This window comes from Sapajus apella, unplaced genomic scaffold (assembly GCF_009761245.1).
Source record: "Sapajus apella isolate SASKATOON/1434 unplaced genomic scaffold, GSC_monkey_1.0 scaffold10, whole genome shotgun sequence".
NCBI lineage: Eukaryota > Metazoa > Chordata > Mammalia > Primates > Cebidae > Sapajus > Sapajus apella.
The window spans coordinates 2,508,470-2,524,564 of NW_022436950.1; the positions used below are offsets into that span (position 1 = coordinate 2,508,470).

At 53.5% G+C, this 16,095-nt stretch overlaps 1 protein-coding gene and 1 non-coding gene across 3 annotated transcripts in view; both read right to left on the minus strand.

Moving 5' to 3' along the window:
- The window catches only part of RAMP1 (receptor activity modifying protein 1), a 52,081-nt gene extending 36,852 nt beyond the window's left edge, over positions 1-15,229 (minus strand). For both annotated transcript variants that reach the window (XM_032277762.1, XM_032277761.1), the window contains exon 1: positions 15,045-15,229. In XM_032277762.1, the coding sequence (XP_032133653.1) occupies positions 15,045-15,096 (52 nt within the window). In that variant the 5' untranslated portion in view covers positions 15,097-15,229. The remainder of the gene's footprint in view (positions 1-15,044) is intronic.
- LOC116552050 lies at positions 4,652-4,731 on the minus strand. The gene has a single exon (XR_004269175.1). It is a non-coding gene; the product is annotated as a small nucleolar RNA SNORD55/SNORD39 (small nucleolar RNA).
- Positions 15,230-16,095: the final 866 nt, after the last annotated feature.

Here is a 16,095-nt window from a genome sequence, read left to right on the forward strand (position 1 = left end):
AAAGACAACGACCATACCCGGCTTTCTCAGTGGCCATTCTGCCTGGGAGTGAAGCGAGCATGTCTCAGGCTGTCCTGCACGGAATGGACAGACTGGGTGTTGGGGTTACCAACCACTGCGGACCCCCCCTTGCTCCGGAAGAGTCGCTTTTAGGAGATGAACAGGCACATCTGTGCTTCAGTCAGGATTCTCGGATGCACGCAACAGAAAGCAACTGGGGCTGGTGTGAGCAGTGGAGGATCTGTACAAGGACCCTGGTGGCCCCCAAGTCCCCAGGAGGGCCTGGGCAGTGGGGTTTGTACAACTGCCCTGCAGAGCTGGTCACCACGAGGAGGCTGGGCTTCTCCTTCTGGTGGGGTCCCCAACAAGCAAAGGGGGTAGGTGTGCAAGGGCCAGAAACAATGACAGTGGTCCCTTCACCCCAGGCCACAGGTGTCCCCCTCTGTCACATTCAGGCCAATATCCTGCTGCCACCTGGGCTGTCCAGAGCAGCTGTCTGCCCTCATCTACTGGACCCTCCTGTCCTGCAGCTCAGCCAGCTCTAGCTTCCACCACCCATGCAGCCCCCGTCCTGGTCTGGCTGCAGGGCTGGCCCGGTGGCCTTGACCCTGGCCTGGCTCTGGCTGGTCCCTCCTGGATGCTGCATCCCCCACCTCTCTTGCGGGACTGCCACATCCAGCCCACTGTTCCCTGCTCTTTAGGGACAGAGCCCTGCCCCACCAGTACTGCCCTTCCTTTCACGCCCTATGGGAGCCCCGAGTCCCACAGCTGGGATGAGGCCAGGAGCAGCTGTGCAGGCAAATCTGGAAACCAGTTTCATTTTTTAGGTGCAGGCGAAGAATGCTTGGGTTTTTCTTAAGACTGATGTGGTTTCTTTCCTTGGAGACAGAGGCAACATCAAAGTTTTAAACCAGACTAAAATTGCCAAAGTTTTTAAACAAGTCATTCAGGGCCAAATGGGTTCCATTCCTCTGTGTGACTGCACATTTAATCATTCGTAACTCATGTCTTTAAAAAGCCGCGTGCAGAGGCTGCCGGGTAGACGGCTGCATTCCTCGCTCAGTACGCAGCATGTCAAGACAGGAACCTTCCCTCGAGCTGCGCGCAAGGTAGGAACTCGGCGTTGCTGGGGGGTTTCGGAGCAATGGCTTCCCTCTCCACAGCAGGACGGCGCCCCTGAAATGAGCATACATAGCAGGAACCCCAAAGGCAGAGGGCCCCTCCAGCAAAGTGAGGGTAGGGACAGAACAAAGGGCAGCTGGGCCCCCCACCGGGGACCCTGGGACACTGCTCATCAGGCGTTTGTGCTTTCTAAGGAGACAAGGGGCACAAGCTGATGTGTCTCAAACTCAGCAAATACCCTCGATGCCCGTGTTTGGTCTGTGCCATGTGGGGCACGGAAAGGCCAGTTCTGCAGCTGTGTATTTTAGGTTTGTAGAGAGAGAATCTCAGACCCCAACACTGGCCTCCTCCCAGCGGGGGTGGTGGCTAAATGGAGAGTTCAGGTCGGGTTCTAGGTCAAGTTCACGCAAATTCCTGAAGCCTCCCTGTCCCCCTCCCACCAGCCAGTCCCGGATGCTGATAGCCGCAGCTTGCAGGCCAAGTCCTGGCCGAAGCCCCGTACACCCATAAATCTATTTTATTTTATTTTGAGACAGGATCTTGTTCTGTTGCCCAGGCGGCACAGTCATGGCTTACTGCAGTCTTGACTTCCTCAGGCTTAGGTGATCCTTCCACTGTAGCCTCCTGAGTAGCTGGGACTACAGGCATATGCCACCACACCCAGCTAATTTTTCTATTTTTTGTAGAGACGGGGTTTCCCCACATTGCCCAGGCTGGTCTTGAACTCCTGGGCTCTAGTCATCACCCTGCCTCAGCCTCCCAAAGTGCCGGGATGACAGGCGTGAGCCACTGTGCCTGGCCACCGTTAGCCTAATCCTTGTAAATCACCAATGTGGCAGGGACAGAGGGGCTCAGAAAGGTTAAGTAACCTGCTAGAGTCACACAGCCCGGGAGTGGTAGAGCCAGGATGCAATCCCTGGCACGCTCATCTCAGAACACGCCGGAGGCATGGTGAGGTCCGTGACCTCTTGCAGAGACCCCAACAGCGGCCCCAAAGGCTGTGGGCAACCCATGTCTGTGGAGGCCTTGAGACCCTCGGCCAGGAGCCCCGGCTGCAGGTGGGCTTCCTCAGGGTGTCTGCCTCTTTCAGGCTCCCCAGGAGTAGCTTTGGGGGCTCTCACTGGGCATGCGTGAGTCCCACGACTTGGACAGTCCACCCCACGCTAATGCCCAACAGCACGGGGGCCCTGGGAGAGCAGGTGTGGCCATCATCACCGTCACTGAGTGGACGACTCCCGCAGCGGGGCATCATGGACTGGAGAGCACATGAGGTGCCCCCGGCAGTGCCAGGCAGGCTGTGAACAGTCTGCTGAGCTGCCTCTCCTCCCCGTGCCAGGTCCTCCTTGGCTGAGGGGCTGGCATCATTCATCTGAGTGAGGGCTCGACCCACACTCAATCCTGAGCCCCGACTAAGAACCACTGACATCCTTAAGGCATGGATGATATCATTGCAGGGGGGCGGAAAGATGGTCATGACTCCAGTAAATGATTCTCAGCATTCCTCCTTTCAAAGAAGCCTATTTTTTTCTTTTCTAAAACACACCTTTATTGAAGTATAATTTATATACCACAAATTCAGCCATCTTACGCAGACAATTCAATGATTTTTAGTAAATTCAGTCATTGTACAACCATCACCATATCGAGTGGTTTTATTTTTTTGGGACAGCATCCCACTCTGCTGCCCAGGGTGGAGCGCATGGGCGCTCTCTTGGCTCACTGTAGCCTTCACTTCCTGGGCTTAAAGACGCCTACTTTTGCATGCATTTTATAACACATAGCGCAGCGCTGTAGGTTATCTAATTTATAATTAATCCTGCAGGAGCACCTCCAGATTGTTGTACTGGCAGGGGCAACAAGAGAGTTGGGGACGACTGTTCCGGCGGTGGAGAGTGCCCAGAGCCCAGGGGAGTTATTTTGGGGGCGGGCGTAGCAGAGGACCCTGAAGTTCCCCAGCCCATAGGAATGCCTGCTCCTGCCTCCCTGAGGTCTGGCTGCCCTGAACAGGGTCCCTTCAGTTGCCATGATCCGTCCCTGGTGGGCTGCGATGCCTCTGTCCCCGATGAGCTCCCGGTGTCTCCCTGCATGGCCTGGTCCATTTCAGGCATGCGAGTGTCCCTGTGAGGTGTCAACCACGGCCTGGCATTTCCTGTGTGGTCAGGATGTTCCCCCTGTGCCTCCTTCCAGGTCAAAGTTGACGTCCTCTAGAGTGAAGGCACTCAGCTTTCTGAGAGTCCCCTCTCCCCGCCCCTGCTCCATCTCAAGTCCTGTCTCTCTAGGAGTCAGCTGTCTGGAGCCCCCAAGATGCTCTGCCTCCCCCGGCAACACCCTCTTATTCCAGCTTCCCGAGCCCAGGCTGAGAAACTTCCCGCCATCTGCTGACACCTGTGAGTAGCCAGTGCAGGGGCGGCTGTGAGAAGGGGAAGATCCTGGGGGTCAGGCTGGGCTGTTCCCCTCACACCCACACAGCTGCTGACCCCGCCAAAGACCCCGCCAAGTAGATTCTCCACCTGTCACCTGATGTTGGTCCTCAAAGGCAGCAAAGCACTGACTCCAGCCCACTGCCCCTCTCTTGGGCTTAGAGCCTCTACCCCCGCGAAGTGCCTGCTTTGTGCTGGGTGGGGTGCTGTGCACAGTTCTTTGTCCCTCTCTTAGGTCTGTGCAGCCCACTTTTACCGGGAATGCCCAGGCCCTTCAAAGTCCTTACTTGGACAACTGTGGCAGCCTCCAGCCTCACCTCCAACCTCAGTCACCTGGTGACAGACCGCCGAGTGCACACAGCACCCCCATCCTCCTCCTCAGCCTTGGTCCTGCCCACGACGGCCACTCAGTAAAATTCTACCCATTGCCAGCAGGCACTCTTCATTTCTGAAGTTGACAAGCCAAGAAATCCTCATGTTCTTTAAAGTCATAAAAGAAAACACAAATTGAACTAGAAACAGACTGTCTACCTTCCAAATTACCAGAGAAGAACAAGGAAAATACAGACCTGGAGAAAAGATAGGAAGCCCCAGTGAGCATTAAAAAACAGAAATGGAAAATGAGATGTCAGCTGAGCGCCAAGCATGCTTCTTCAAGCAGAAAGGCGGGTGAGCAGCATCAGAGCGCCGTGTGGGCCTGGCCCAGCTACCGCCCCCACCCAGGCCTGGAGAGTCCTCAGGCCAGGACATGGGTGCTCCCACACCACCCCCATCCTGCAGATGGGAGCTGCAGGGGTCGGGAAGTGGCCTGCCCGGGGTCACTAAGTCCTCAGGGCAGGCGCCAGGATTGAGTAAACAACATTAACGTATCCCTAAATCCACAAGAAAACCGGCTGCGAAGCCAGGTCAAAGAGCAAAGTGACTCAAGGGAACTTCCAAAGGTGGGTGGCGGGACATGAGACAGACAAAAGGCTAAACAATGAGAAGCCACATGTTGTCCCCGAAAGCTGCACCGGTGAAGTACTGAATGGTTCCTCAAGCCCGTTAGAATGGCTGCACTCAAAAACAAAAGGACAAACTTTGGCAAGGCTGTGGAGATGTTTTTTCTTCCCTGGCTCAGCTCTCCAAGGCTGGCTTCCCCACTGTGTGCTGGGGAGCCTGAGGCATGGCAGTGGTGGCCTCTCATGGATGCTGAGAACTAGGCACTGCTGGTGGGAATGCACCGTGGCATAGCCACCAGGGGACACGCTGTGGCGGCTCCTCAAAACGTGGAACACAGAACTGCCTGATGACCCAGCAATCCCACTTCTGGGTATATGCCCCAAGGAACTGAAAGCAGGGTCTCAGAGGTATCTGTCACGGCAGCCTGACTCACAGCAGCCCAGAGGTGGAAGCAGCCCACGTGTCCACGGACGAATGGATAAACAAAATGTGGTCTACTCCTAACAGTGGGATATTATGCAGCCTTCAAAAGGAAGGACATTCTTACTCAACTGTAACATGGAATAACCTTAAGGACATCAGGCTAAGTGAAATAAGTCAGTTACAAAAGAACAAATGCTGTATGATTCTACTTATACAGGTTCCTAGGGCAGTCAGATTCACAGACAGAAAGTAGAATTGTGGGTCCCAGGGGCTGGGGAAGGTGGTAAATCAGTGGGGTTTAGTGTTTAACTGGGACAAAGTTTCAGTTTTGCCAAATGAAAAAAGTTCCAGAGATAGATGGTGGTGATGGGTGTACAGCAATGTGAATTAATGGCATAGAAGCTGCACACTTAAAATACGTAAGATGGTACATTTTATGTTGTGTATACTTTACTGCAATTAAAATTTAAGAAGCAATGACTGGGACAGAGGTTATGCTAGAAGAAGTCACCATGGGCCAGGCGTGGTGGCTTACATCTGTAATCCCAGCACTTTGGGAGGCTGAGGTGGGTGGATCATGAGGTCAGGAGTTTGAGACCAGCCTGGCCAGCATGGTAAGATCCCCATCTCTACTAAAAATACAAAAAATTAGCTGGGTATGGTGGTGCATGCCTGTAATCCCAGCTACTTGGGAGGCTGAGTCAGGAGAATCACTTGAACCCAGGGGGTGGAGGTTGCAGTGAGCCAAGATTGTGCCACTGCATTCTGGCCTGGGTGATAGAATGAGACTCTGCCTCAAAAAGCAAAAAAAAAAAAAAAAAAAAAAAAAGTCACCTTTGAGTCACATATGGAATTCCCCATCCTCTCCCTGCCCAGAACACACAGCAACACACACCCAGGGAAAGCAGGCAGAACCACAAAAGCAGTGCAGGTTTTCACACGATGTGCACACATGGGAAGCACCAAGATAAGGATACAGAGGCCCTAAGTATTAAATTTAATGGGATGACTAGGATGGATACATAAAAACGCCACACTCCTCCCACAGGCTTAGGGGCCCTTTACAAAAGGAAACATTTGCAAGACCTTGAAGGAACCCACAATGCACACGAAGTGGTGGGTGTGGTTCCTGCTCTGTGCCTGACCACAGTGCAATTAAACCAGCCATGACGATTGGGAGCCCCTGAGATTTGTAAAACTTGCTTCCAAACAATTCACGTGCTAAAGAGGAAGTAGAAACCACAAGCACAGAGAATCCAGAAAACATCAACAACGAGCACACAGCAGAGGGAAGCTCAGGGGCTACAGCCAAGCGGCCAAGCAGGGGCCTGATGACGTTCCATTCCTAAGCCAGAAAGAACAAAAACAAATGCGCTAGGCATTCCAGAAAACGTGTACAGTAAGTAAACTCAAGAACTGTTGTTTTTTTTGTGGTGGGGGAATCAGCAGGGAAGAGACTAATAACAGAGATTAACCACTGTTCATTCTGATCAAGAAACAACATGAAAATACAAATTCACAAAATTGCACAGAAATGACAAATGTTCACAGGTACGGAGGGAATTAGAAACATAACTGTCCACATAATGGTATGTTGGATAAAATGAACAACTTCAGAGGAAAATGTAAAACATCATAATTTCTGTAAGACACAGAAAACCCCAGGCAGGTGCAATGGCTCACGCCTGTAATCACAGCATTTTGGGAGGCTGAGGCAGGCAGATCACCTAGGGTCAGGAGTTCAAGACTAGCCTGGCCAACATGCTAAAACCCTATCTCTACTAAAAATACAAAAAACAGCTGGGTGTGGTGGCTCATGCCTGTAATCCCAGCTACTTGAGAAACTGAGGCAGGAGGACCACTTGAACTCAGGAGGCGGAGGTTGCAGTGAGCTGAGACTGCTCCACTGCACTCCAGCCTGGGTGACAGAGCAAGACTCCATCTCAAAAAAAAAAAAAAAGAAAAAAAAAAAGAACATAGAAAACTCAAGGGGTCCAATAACACAAGAAAGATACTGAAAACATTGCCAATTATCTATAATACGAAAAGGAGCCTGGCCCCGATGGCTTTGCAGAGGAAAATGAAGACCCTCTAGATCTTCAAGGAACGGCTTATTTCCATCATCCCGACTGTCCTAGCACACAGGGAAAGAATAAAGGTCCACAATCGGTATCTTGGGAAGAAAACCCAGTGCTGGTAATAAAACTCCCAAGGGAAAGTACAGAGCAAGCTCACTCAGGAAGAACGAAGCCACACTGAGAACAAATAGTGGCCAACAGACGCCTGAGGCTGCCGGAAGTCTGCACAGGGATGGAGGGAACACTCCATTCATCCCAGAAACACGGCCGCTTCACAGCCGCTCACCACTTCTCCTGTGTCACAGCCTCGCCAGTGCCAGCAGCCTGCCAGCCCCGAGGGAATGCCCAGCTGGGCAGGTAGCTGTGTCACATCAAACGGTTCTTCCTTCACAAGATAAAAGCGTACTTTACACATGAGAAGAAGATACGTTCTCCATCCCTCTCCCACCCCCACCCCTGCGAAAATGCAGTAAGAAAAGCATCTGGCTCCAAAGGAGAAAGACAGAGATTTCAGGTGTAAACTCTTGACCACATGGCTCTGAACTGTGTGGGTCACCTATGTGAGGCTCATCTTCTGCCTCTGCTGTCACTAAGACAGCAAGACCAACCCGTCCTCTTCCTCCTCCAACCCCTCCTCTTCCTCCTCCTTCTTGGACTCTTCAACATGAAGACCTTCATGATGATCCACTTACACTTAATGAAAAGTACATATATTTTCTATGGGTTTTGTTGAGATAGGATCTCACTCTGTCATCCAGGCTGGAGTGCAGTGGTACAGTCTTGGTTCATTGCAACCTCTGCCCCCTGGGCTCAGAGGTCCTCCCACTTTGGCCTCCCAAAATGCAACAATTGCAGGTGTGAGCCATCCTCCTGGGTCTAATTTTCTTAATAATACTTTCTTTTCTCTAGCTTACTTTATTCTAAGAATACAGTATAGGCTGGGCACAGTGGTTCATGCCTGCAATCCCAGCACTTTGGGAGGCCGAGATGGGCGGATCACTTGAGGCTGGGAGTTCAAGGCCAGCCCGGCCAACATGGTGAAACCTGTCTCTACTAAAAATACAAAAATTAGCCGGGTGTAGAAGTGGGCACCTATAATCCCAGCTACTTGGGAGGCTGAGGCAGGAGAATCGCTTGAACCCAGGAGGTGGAGGTTGTGGTGAGCTGAGATTGCACCACTGTACTACAGCCTGGTGAAAGAGGGAGACTCAGTCTCAGAGAAAAAAAAAAGAATACAGTATATATACATGTAACATACAAAATATGGGTGAATTGACTGATGTTATCGGTAAGGCTTCTGCTCAATAGTAGACTATTAGTAGTTAAGCTTTTGGGGAGTCAAGAGCTACACTCGGGTTTCTGACCACGTAGAGGGTGGGCGCCCCGCCTCTGCGTTGTTCAACGGTCACCTGTATTCCCATCGCCAGCAGCAAAGGAAGGCAGCTGCTGTCACTCCCCTAGTCAGTGGCGAGTTGCTCTCTACACAGTGAGACTGGAGAACAAAACGGAAAATTGGTAGGAGGTGGCAGGACCACCCTAGGTGACGGGTGACCTTAGAACCCTCCTGAAGAAGCCAAGCAGGAGGCAAAAAACCTAAAAACAAAAACAAGCATGAGGTAACACCTGTCACAAAACGAACACAGAAGAGGAGCTGCCTCCTAGCCCAGCAAAGACCAGCTAGGAAAGAAACCGGGGGAAATATCCCACTCCAAGTAGCAGCCAAAACGCACGGGATTCCTAGACACTGAATGAGTCATCTGCAGGAGAATCGAAATCCCTGTGGAAGGACCTGGATGCAGACGTGGGCGTGGAGGAGCAGACGGTTGTTTCTTCAACAGCGGTCTTGACGTAATCCTCCCTGACCGGTTAATACATTCAGTGCAATTGCCGTGAAAACCCCTCAGATACGTAGCCATTGATAACGGTTGCTAGGAAATGAGGGTAAATTCCAGATGCATCAAAGGCTTGCGTATTGAAAACCGTCAGGCCCTGCAGGAAACCTCCATACGCAGGCTCTCTGGTTTCACTTCCTGAGGGCGGCTTTCGCTGCTGCCTCTTCCACAAGGGACCCTGCATCTGCCTCCCCTCCCCACCAGCCACATCAAGGTGCCTAGTGGTACCTGGGGCCCATTTCTTTCTCTGTCCTCCCTGGCTGTCCTCTCTGGCCCCTTACCAGGAGCCTGGGCCCTTCTCCACCCATTCACACCAGCCACCCCTCCAAGCAAGGATTTGACATTGTCCAGACCCTGCTCCTACCAGAAACCCCTCTCTGGGCCATACCTCTTTCTGAGCCCTAGATTTGCACAGACTCCTGCCTATGTACCATCGCCCCTCGGAATCCAAGGGGAATGCTGAACCCCATGTGGATCCTGAGGATAGAGCCGCCAGATGCCGCAAATGACAGGATGCCTTGCGAAATCTGCATCTCAGAGAAACTGTGGTTTGGATGCATGTCCCTGATATTGCACGAGGCATACTTGTACCAAAACTCCTTGTTTATCTGAAATTCATTTGCCTGGGGATCCCATGTTTCCTGACAGCCCCGGCTGTGGCGCCATCTCCCCTCCCCTTCCCCCTTCTCCCCTTCCCTGTCCTGCCCTCCCTGCTCTCCCAGGTGCCCTGTCAGGTGCTGTTCTTCACTCCAAGCGATGGACTGGGGCCCATCACTTTCACCTCCGGGACTCCCTGGAACCTCCCACTCCTACCCTTGCCTGGCCTCCTGTCCATGCTGGGGGCCACAGCTGAGGGCTCCTTTAAACCACACCTTCCATCCTGTCACCCCTTTTAATGTCCTTCAAGATTTTCCCACTGCCCTAGGAATGAGTCCTGAATCCTTAGAGGAGGGGTCCTTCCTCCAGCACCAGCTTCGGCTCAAAGCCTTCTTCCCCACCATGCTTCAGTCAAAAAGGCTTCTAGGAGCTTCCAAACAGCAGGGCCTCTGTGCAACCGTCCTCGGCCTCTGGACTGCACTGCCCCTGCTCCTCAGGGCTTTGCTCCATGGTCTCCTGTTTATTTCCTGCTGCATGTAAGTGGCACCACATGGCTACATGGTTGACTTGGAGCAGGGCTGTTCTGCCTTGGCACTGTGGACATTTGGTGTGGGACCGTCCTCTGGGGTGGGTTCCCTGGGCTGTGTAGGACACTACTGTAGAGGGCTGCTCTGCATCCCAGCCTCAGCCCCTCTGGGTCCTGACCCCGTGTGGCCCGAGTGTGTGAGGTGGCAGATGGGTGTTTCCAGGATAAATTGTGCAGCCCGTTCCCGGCGCCCCCTCACCCGGCCGCTCCTCCTGCTCCCCTCTCACAGCTGTCTCCTCCAGAGGTGAGAAAATCCCTGCAGAGAGCCAGCCTGAGTGTCAGTCACTCAGTGTCTGTTGAAGGGGCAGCGCCTTCTAGGCCTCTTCCCCTCCTGGCTTGGGGCTTTGCTGTGTGGCGCCCTGAAATGCTTTGATAATTGGCCAGGGAACCCACAGTAGGAGGTCTTATGATGCAAACTCTTGTCTGGTTGGGCAAACCACTGACTTGTCTCCTCCCAGGTGGTGTCAGGCTCAAGACAGTGCTTCCTAAGCCTCCTGTGGGGGTACCTGCCCCCTGGGGCGGGCCGGTCCAGGTCACTGTGCCTCCTCCTTCCCCGGTGGTTTCCCAGAACTCTCAGCTAATTCAGGAGCAGCTCCCCCAGAGCCAAGGCGTGGGGGCCTGAACATGGCATGTTTGGGGGTGACACTAACATAGCCTGAGGGTCTGGTGGGAACACAGAGGAGAACCCCCTGTCCCTGGGGTGGTGGGTGGGGTGAGGGCTCTAGGAGGCTGGGCAGTTGTCCCTGTGATGGGGGAGGCGGTGCTAACCCTGGTGGAGGGCAGAGCGGATGGCCGGGGCATGGGGTTTCGGGGTTCTGGTCCCTGGTCCCAGAGAATCTGCCGTGTTCTGCACGTGGGAAGGAGCGAAGCACTCTTGGAGCACAGTGAAGACTCACTGCAAGAGCTGAGGATGCAGAGTCAGGCTGGCTGCGACCCAGGTCCACAGCCCCGCACCCCTGCCATGTCTGGCTGGTGTGTCCCTGTGGACCCTCCTCCAACAAAGCCACCCAGATCCCCTTATTTAAAAGACGATTAAAGCGATGCCTTTTGGATGCTCCAGAAATTACCGAAATAAACCGTCTTATGAAAAAAATCTTTTTTCCTGAACACAATAATGTCATTCAGTGAAGCGAGTATGGTTTTGTTTAGGCAGGGACCCTCCTATGACAGCCGTGTAGATGCACCCTCCTCACCAAGGAGAAACAGGTCCTCTGAGAATATCTCCTAGCTGGGGGTCCCCCATTCCGGAGCAGAGAGGGCTGGGGATGAGGACATCCCTCCAGGGCTTCATGTGTCTGCGTGTATTGTGGGTCAGTGGGGGTACCGCAGCCTGGGAGCTGGGCAGCGCCTGACAGCACCATCTCTTCATCTTCATTTGTACCAAGAAACTGATGGGCAGGGCCAGTGGGCACATGGTCCAGCAGTGCTGGAGCCACTGGAGCCACTGCAGCCCAGCCTCCCCTGTCCCCTTCCCAGCTCCCACTGTCGTCCTGGCTGCAGTGCCTCCTCCTTCAGGAGGACTTCCTGGGTCTCCAGTGGAGGAGGAGGCTCTTGGGCAGGATTCCCACAGCCCCCCAGGTACGCCATTCTGGAAGACCCCTGAGTCTGCTGTCTACCAGCTACCGTCCCTGCAAGGGACAGACACCCAGCTCAATCATCATGGGTCACATGATGGAAATGTGTACCCCAAGTGCTCAATGTAGGGGCTCAAAAGGTGTCGGGAGTGCTCTGTGTCACGGACAGGTGCTCCCCTGTGGCTCAATGGTGGACCGCGGCAGCCCCACTCAGATCCAGCCTGGAGGACATCTTTCCTCACAGCTCCAGCAGAACACCGACTGTGTAGCCCACGGCCAGTCTCCTCCCTGGGACCATCTGGATTGCCAGGCCTGGCTCAGGGCCCACTGAGGGGCCAGCCTACCACACCACAAGGACCATCAGGAAAGAGGGGTTCTAGGCCTCAGTTGGGGGCGGGGGCACCGGCAGGCAAGCCCGAGGGGCTTCACTCTCTGGGCTCAGCATTTCTGCAGGAATTCACTCTACACGTGGCACCCGCATCACACACTCAGCCAGACGCCAGTTTTAACTGATGAAAAGCTATGAAATGGGTACATTCTGGGGAAAAAGTCAGGACAGACGTTTCTAACTAGCCTTAAGATTCCACCTACATTTCCCGGAGCTAAATCGACCATTTCCACTGTGAATATAAACGTTTCTCAACAGCCCTGGCCTTGGACTGGCAATACCCACACTGACAGGCATGCGTCTGTGAAAGCAAGACAGAAATCCAGACATTTCTTCCTGCAGCTGAACACACAGACAGGGTAAACAAACACATTGAGTTGATTAGCAAATGGGAATCCTTCAGATTTGGACTCCAGCATGAGAACTATGTCCAGATTTAAAACTGCATGGCAATCTGAAGCAGTCACATAGCATTTCCTCTGGTGTCCCCGTCATTTCCAATTCTACTTCTATTTATATAAAGTCATATATTTCAATTAATGTTGCAGCCATTAAAAAAAACAAACAAAAAAAAAAAACAAAAAAAAAAAACCAAAAACCCTAGCTTCCACATGACAGCCAAGGAAGGCAAGCGTTCCCCAGGACAGACGACTGAGCTCCTGTGTGACAGCACCAGCTGGCACTCCCTGAGTGGAGACGGACTCGAAACCAGGGCGGCAATGCATTCTTCTTTCCTGATTAACAAACAGCTTTTTGGTCTATACACAAACCTTTAAAAATGCATGTAGTTATGTTAGCGTCTCCAGCAAACAGAACAGTGCACAGGATGCTCAGATGGAAAAGAACTACATATGGATCCTAAGTTTTGTTTTTTTTTTGAGACAGAGTTTTCACTCTTATCACCCAGGCTGGAGTGCAGTGGCGTGACCTCAGCTCACTGCCACCTCTGCCCTCCCGAGTTCAAGCAATTCTCCTGCCTCAGCCTCCTGAGTAGCTGGGATTACAGATGCCCACCACCTCATGCCTGGCTAATTTTTTTGTATTTTCAGTGGAGGCAGGTTTTGCCATGTAGGCCAGGCTGGTCTTGAACTCCTGACCTCAGGTGATCCACCCACCTCGGCCTCACAAAGTGCTGGGATTACAGGTGTGAGCCATCATGGTTGGGCGAATTGTGAGAATCTCAATAACTACCTAGGACAAATAGCTTGATTGTAAAATTGTCACAGATAAGTTCTTAAACCTGCAAACTAGCGTTCTTAAAAAAAAAAAAAAATTCCACATAGCCATTCTGGGTAGCAGAATCTTCATCACCAAGGAGATCTGGCTAGTGCGAGAGCCTGGGAAGGAAGCAGCCTGTGCTCAGTAATTCTATTAATTACAGCTGGGCTCCAAATGACATTAATTTACTGATAACCTCATAAAGTTGTGTTTGTTCTTCCAAGATATAACATTAGCCAGGCCACTCAAAATAATGTTAAAATTACAGGATTTTGGACTTTCGGCAGAACATGAATAGTTTTCTTGGTAAACAAGGAAGGTCTGTATATTGATCGTGACATAGCGTTTTATTTACACAAGCTTTAGAGGGTGCAGCCTCTGGACACTAGTAAAGAACATTTATTTATTTGGTTATTTATGTGAAAAATATTCCACAGCCCAGCTCTCTGCCTTGCTAACAAAGAAATGTTTGTCTCTTAGGAAACGAAAACAGAGAAGGTCATGTCAAGCCAAATGGATCGGAACACAAGAGGAGGGAAGATTACGCTAAGATTTTGCTTTCCACATAACTTCAGCCAAAACACTCAAGTGGCAAGATTCGCTTTCAAATAATATTATGTTGGCCTCAGAGGATTCCATGCAGATCTGCCACTCCTTGGAGAGGTTTACAAACAGGGACCAGAAATCCATGGCTCCCAAGAAGCTTGGGCCCCTCTCCTCGCCGGGCCGCGAGCTGCTCCCCCAGCTACAGAAACAGCGCTGGCGGTCACTGCTTGCCCAGTGCCAGTACCAAGGGGACTTACTTGCCCAGTGCCAGGCCAAGGGGACTTGTGTGGCAGGTGCCTCTGACAAACATCACTGTTTCTGGGGAAAGGCCACATATACCAGAAACAACTGCTCTGGCCTTCCCAGGGGCACTGGGTTTTCTCCCACGCCAGTAATCCATTATTCAGTTTCCGTTAAAAGGTAGCTAAATACATGGAACGCAATAACCAAAGCAGTGTAGAAGGGGCTTGAGTCAGCATGTTAGGAGCGCGCTGCAGATGGGGGAAGTGAGCAGGACCATTCCTTGCTGAGTGTGTGGCCAGTTCCTGTGGCCACCGGGTAGCTGATAATCTCCACTCCTCCCTCAGGTGGAAAGCCGAGCACGTTCCACCACTTCACCAAGGGTCCCGTCCTCTAAATTTCTATTAGCTAAAAGTGCCAAGTTAACAAGCAAACCAAAAGAAAAAGGGGGAAAAAAAAAGCGATAGAAATGCCCCGAAAGGGGAGGGCCTTATTTCTGCAAAAGACATCATTAGCAAACAAGCGACTGCTGCTGCCGGCGAGAGATCGGTGTTGACCAATCTCCATACGAAAGGTCGGTGGTTCCGATTCCCGAACACCGAGGCCTCTGCGAGGCGCCTGCCTGCAGGTTTTACCACGCGGGACGGCCTAGGGAGGGGAGCCTGCGCTGGCGGTCACCGCGGCGCACAGCCTGGGAAACCGAGGTGCGGGGCTGGGGAACCCCGCGTGCTGTTTTTCCTCCCGGAAACAAGTTCTCCGGTGTGCGCGGCTGACTCGCCCCACGCCTTTCAGAACGCCGGCTCCCCGACGTCCCCAAAGCCGTCCCTTCCGAGGCGATAGGAGCAGCCCCGGTCCGCACCCTCTGATTCCCTGGTGCCCTGAGGCCTCCCGCCTGGAACCGGGGCTACCCACGTTCAAGGGCGGCGGACCGCTGCGCCCGCCCTCCCCTCCCTTCCCCTAGAGGACGCCGGCGGGGCCTGGGGAAGGGAGCTCGACCCGGACCCCCGACCCTACTCACCCAGGAGCAGCCAGAGGCAGCGCCGCGGGAGGCGGCACAGGGCCCGGGCCATGGTGCGCAGCGGAGCCGAGCCGAGTCCACCCACCACGCGCCCCGCGGAGGACTGAGCCCGCCGCGGCGCTCGCTCGGAGCAGACGTGCCGGGGGCGGGGGCGGGAGCGGGCGCGCGAGGGGTGGGAGGCGGCGGCCGCGCGGCCCGGCCCACTGTGGCTCCCCAGGTGGGTGCCAGGGTCGGGGGCGCCTAGGGCCGGGAAAACCTTGCAGGGGAGCCGCGCGGGCGTCTCCGCGGGGACTGCACACTTGGACTTCGACTGAGGCCTTCTGAAATGTTCTCAGAGCAAATAAACACTTTTTAAACTAGGGAGGGTCTCCTAGGCGACTCCGAGAGAGCGGCACCTTGGTCTCCACCTGGGCATCTTCCCCTCCTCCTCCTCCGAGGTTCTCCTGCCTGGGGTTTGCTTTGCAAAAAGGCTGAGATCTCCCCCCGCCGCATCTACCTCTCCTCCCAGGTGCAGGCGCTGGGGAGCGTTGGCGTCAAAACCCTCCGAGGCGCCCGGGGAAGACCCGTAATAACCCAAAATGGCGCACACGTCCCAGGCCCTGGAATGGTGCTCCAGATTTGCAGGATGAGTGGGTGGGCAGAGGCGGGGACAGCACGGCAGGTGCACAGAGGCCGGGGGCTGGAGGGAACAGGGCTCTTTGGGGGGATTGAGATGGCCTGGGGGTCTCGCTGTTGATGGGTAGCGAGCGCCTGGCAGGAGGCTTGTGAGGGCCCGTGCAGAGAGTCCTTAGAGACGAGGTTTGCTTTGGGGGCGGTCACTCTGGCAGCTGTATGGAGAACTGATGGGGGATCTTGGGTGCATTCCTTTATCTAAAGCGGTGAGAGGAGGGCGCTCTGGAGATCGGCTGGGAAAGCCTGGGGAGGAGCAAGTTCTGGAAGGCACAGGCCTGACCTGGGCTCTAAGGGCATTACTAGTGGCTGGATTTCACCTTGCAGTGGTTCCTCCTTGCAATATCCTGTTCTGAGAACTCTTAGCAACAGTAAATTTATA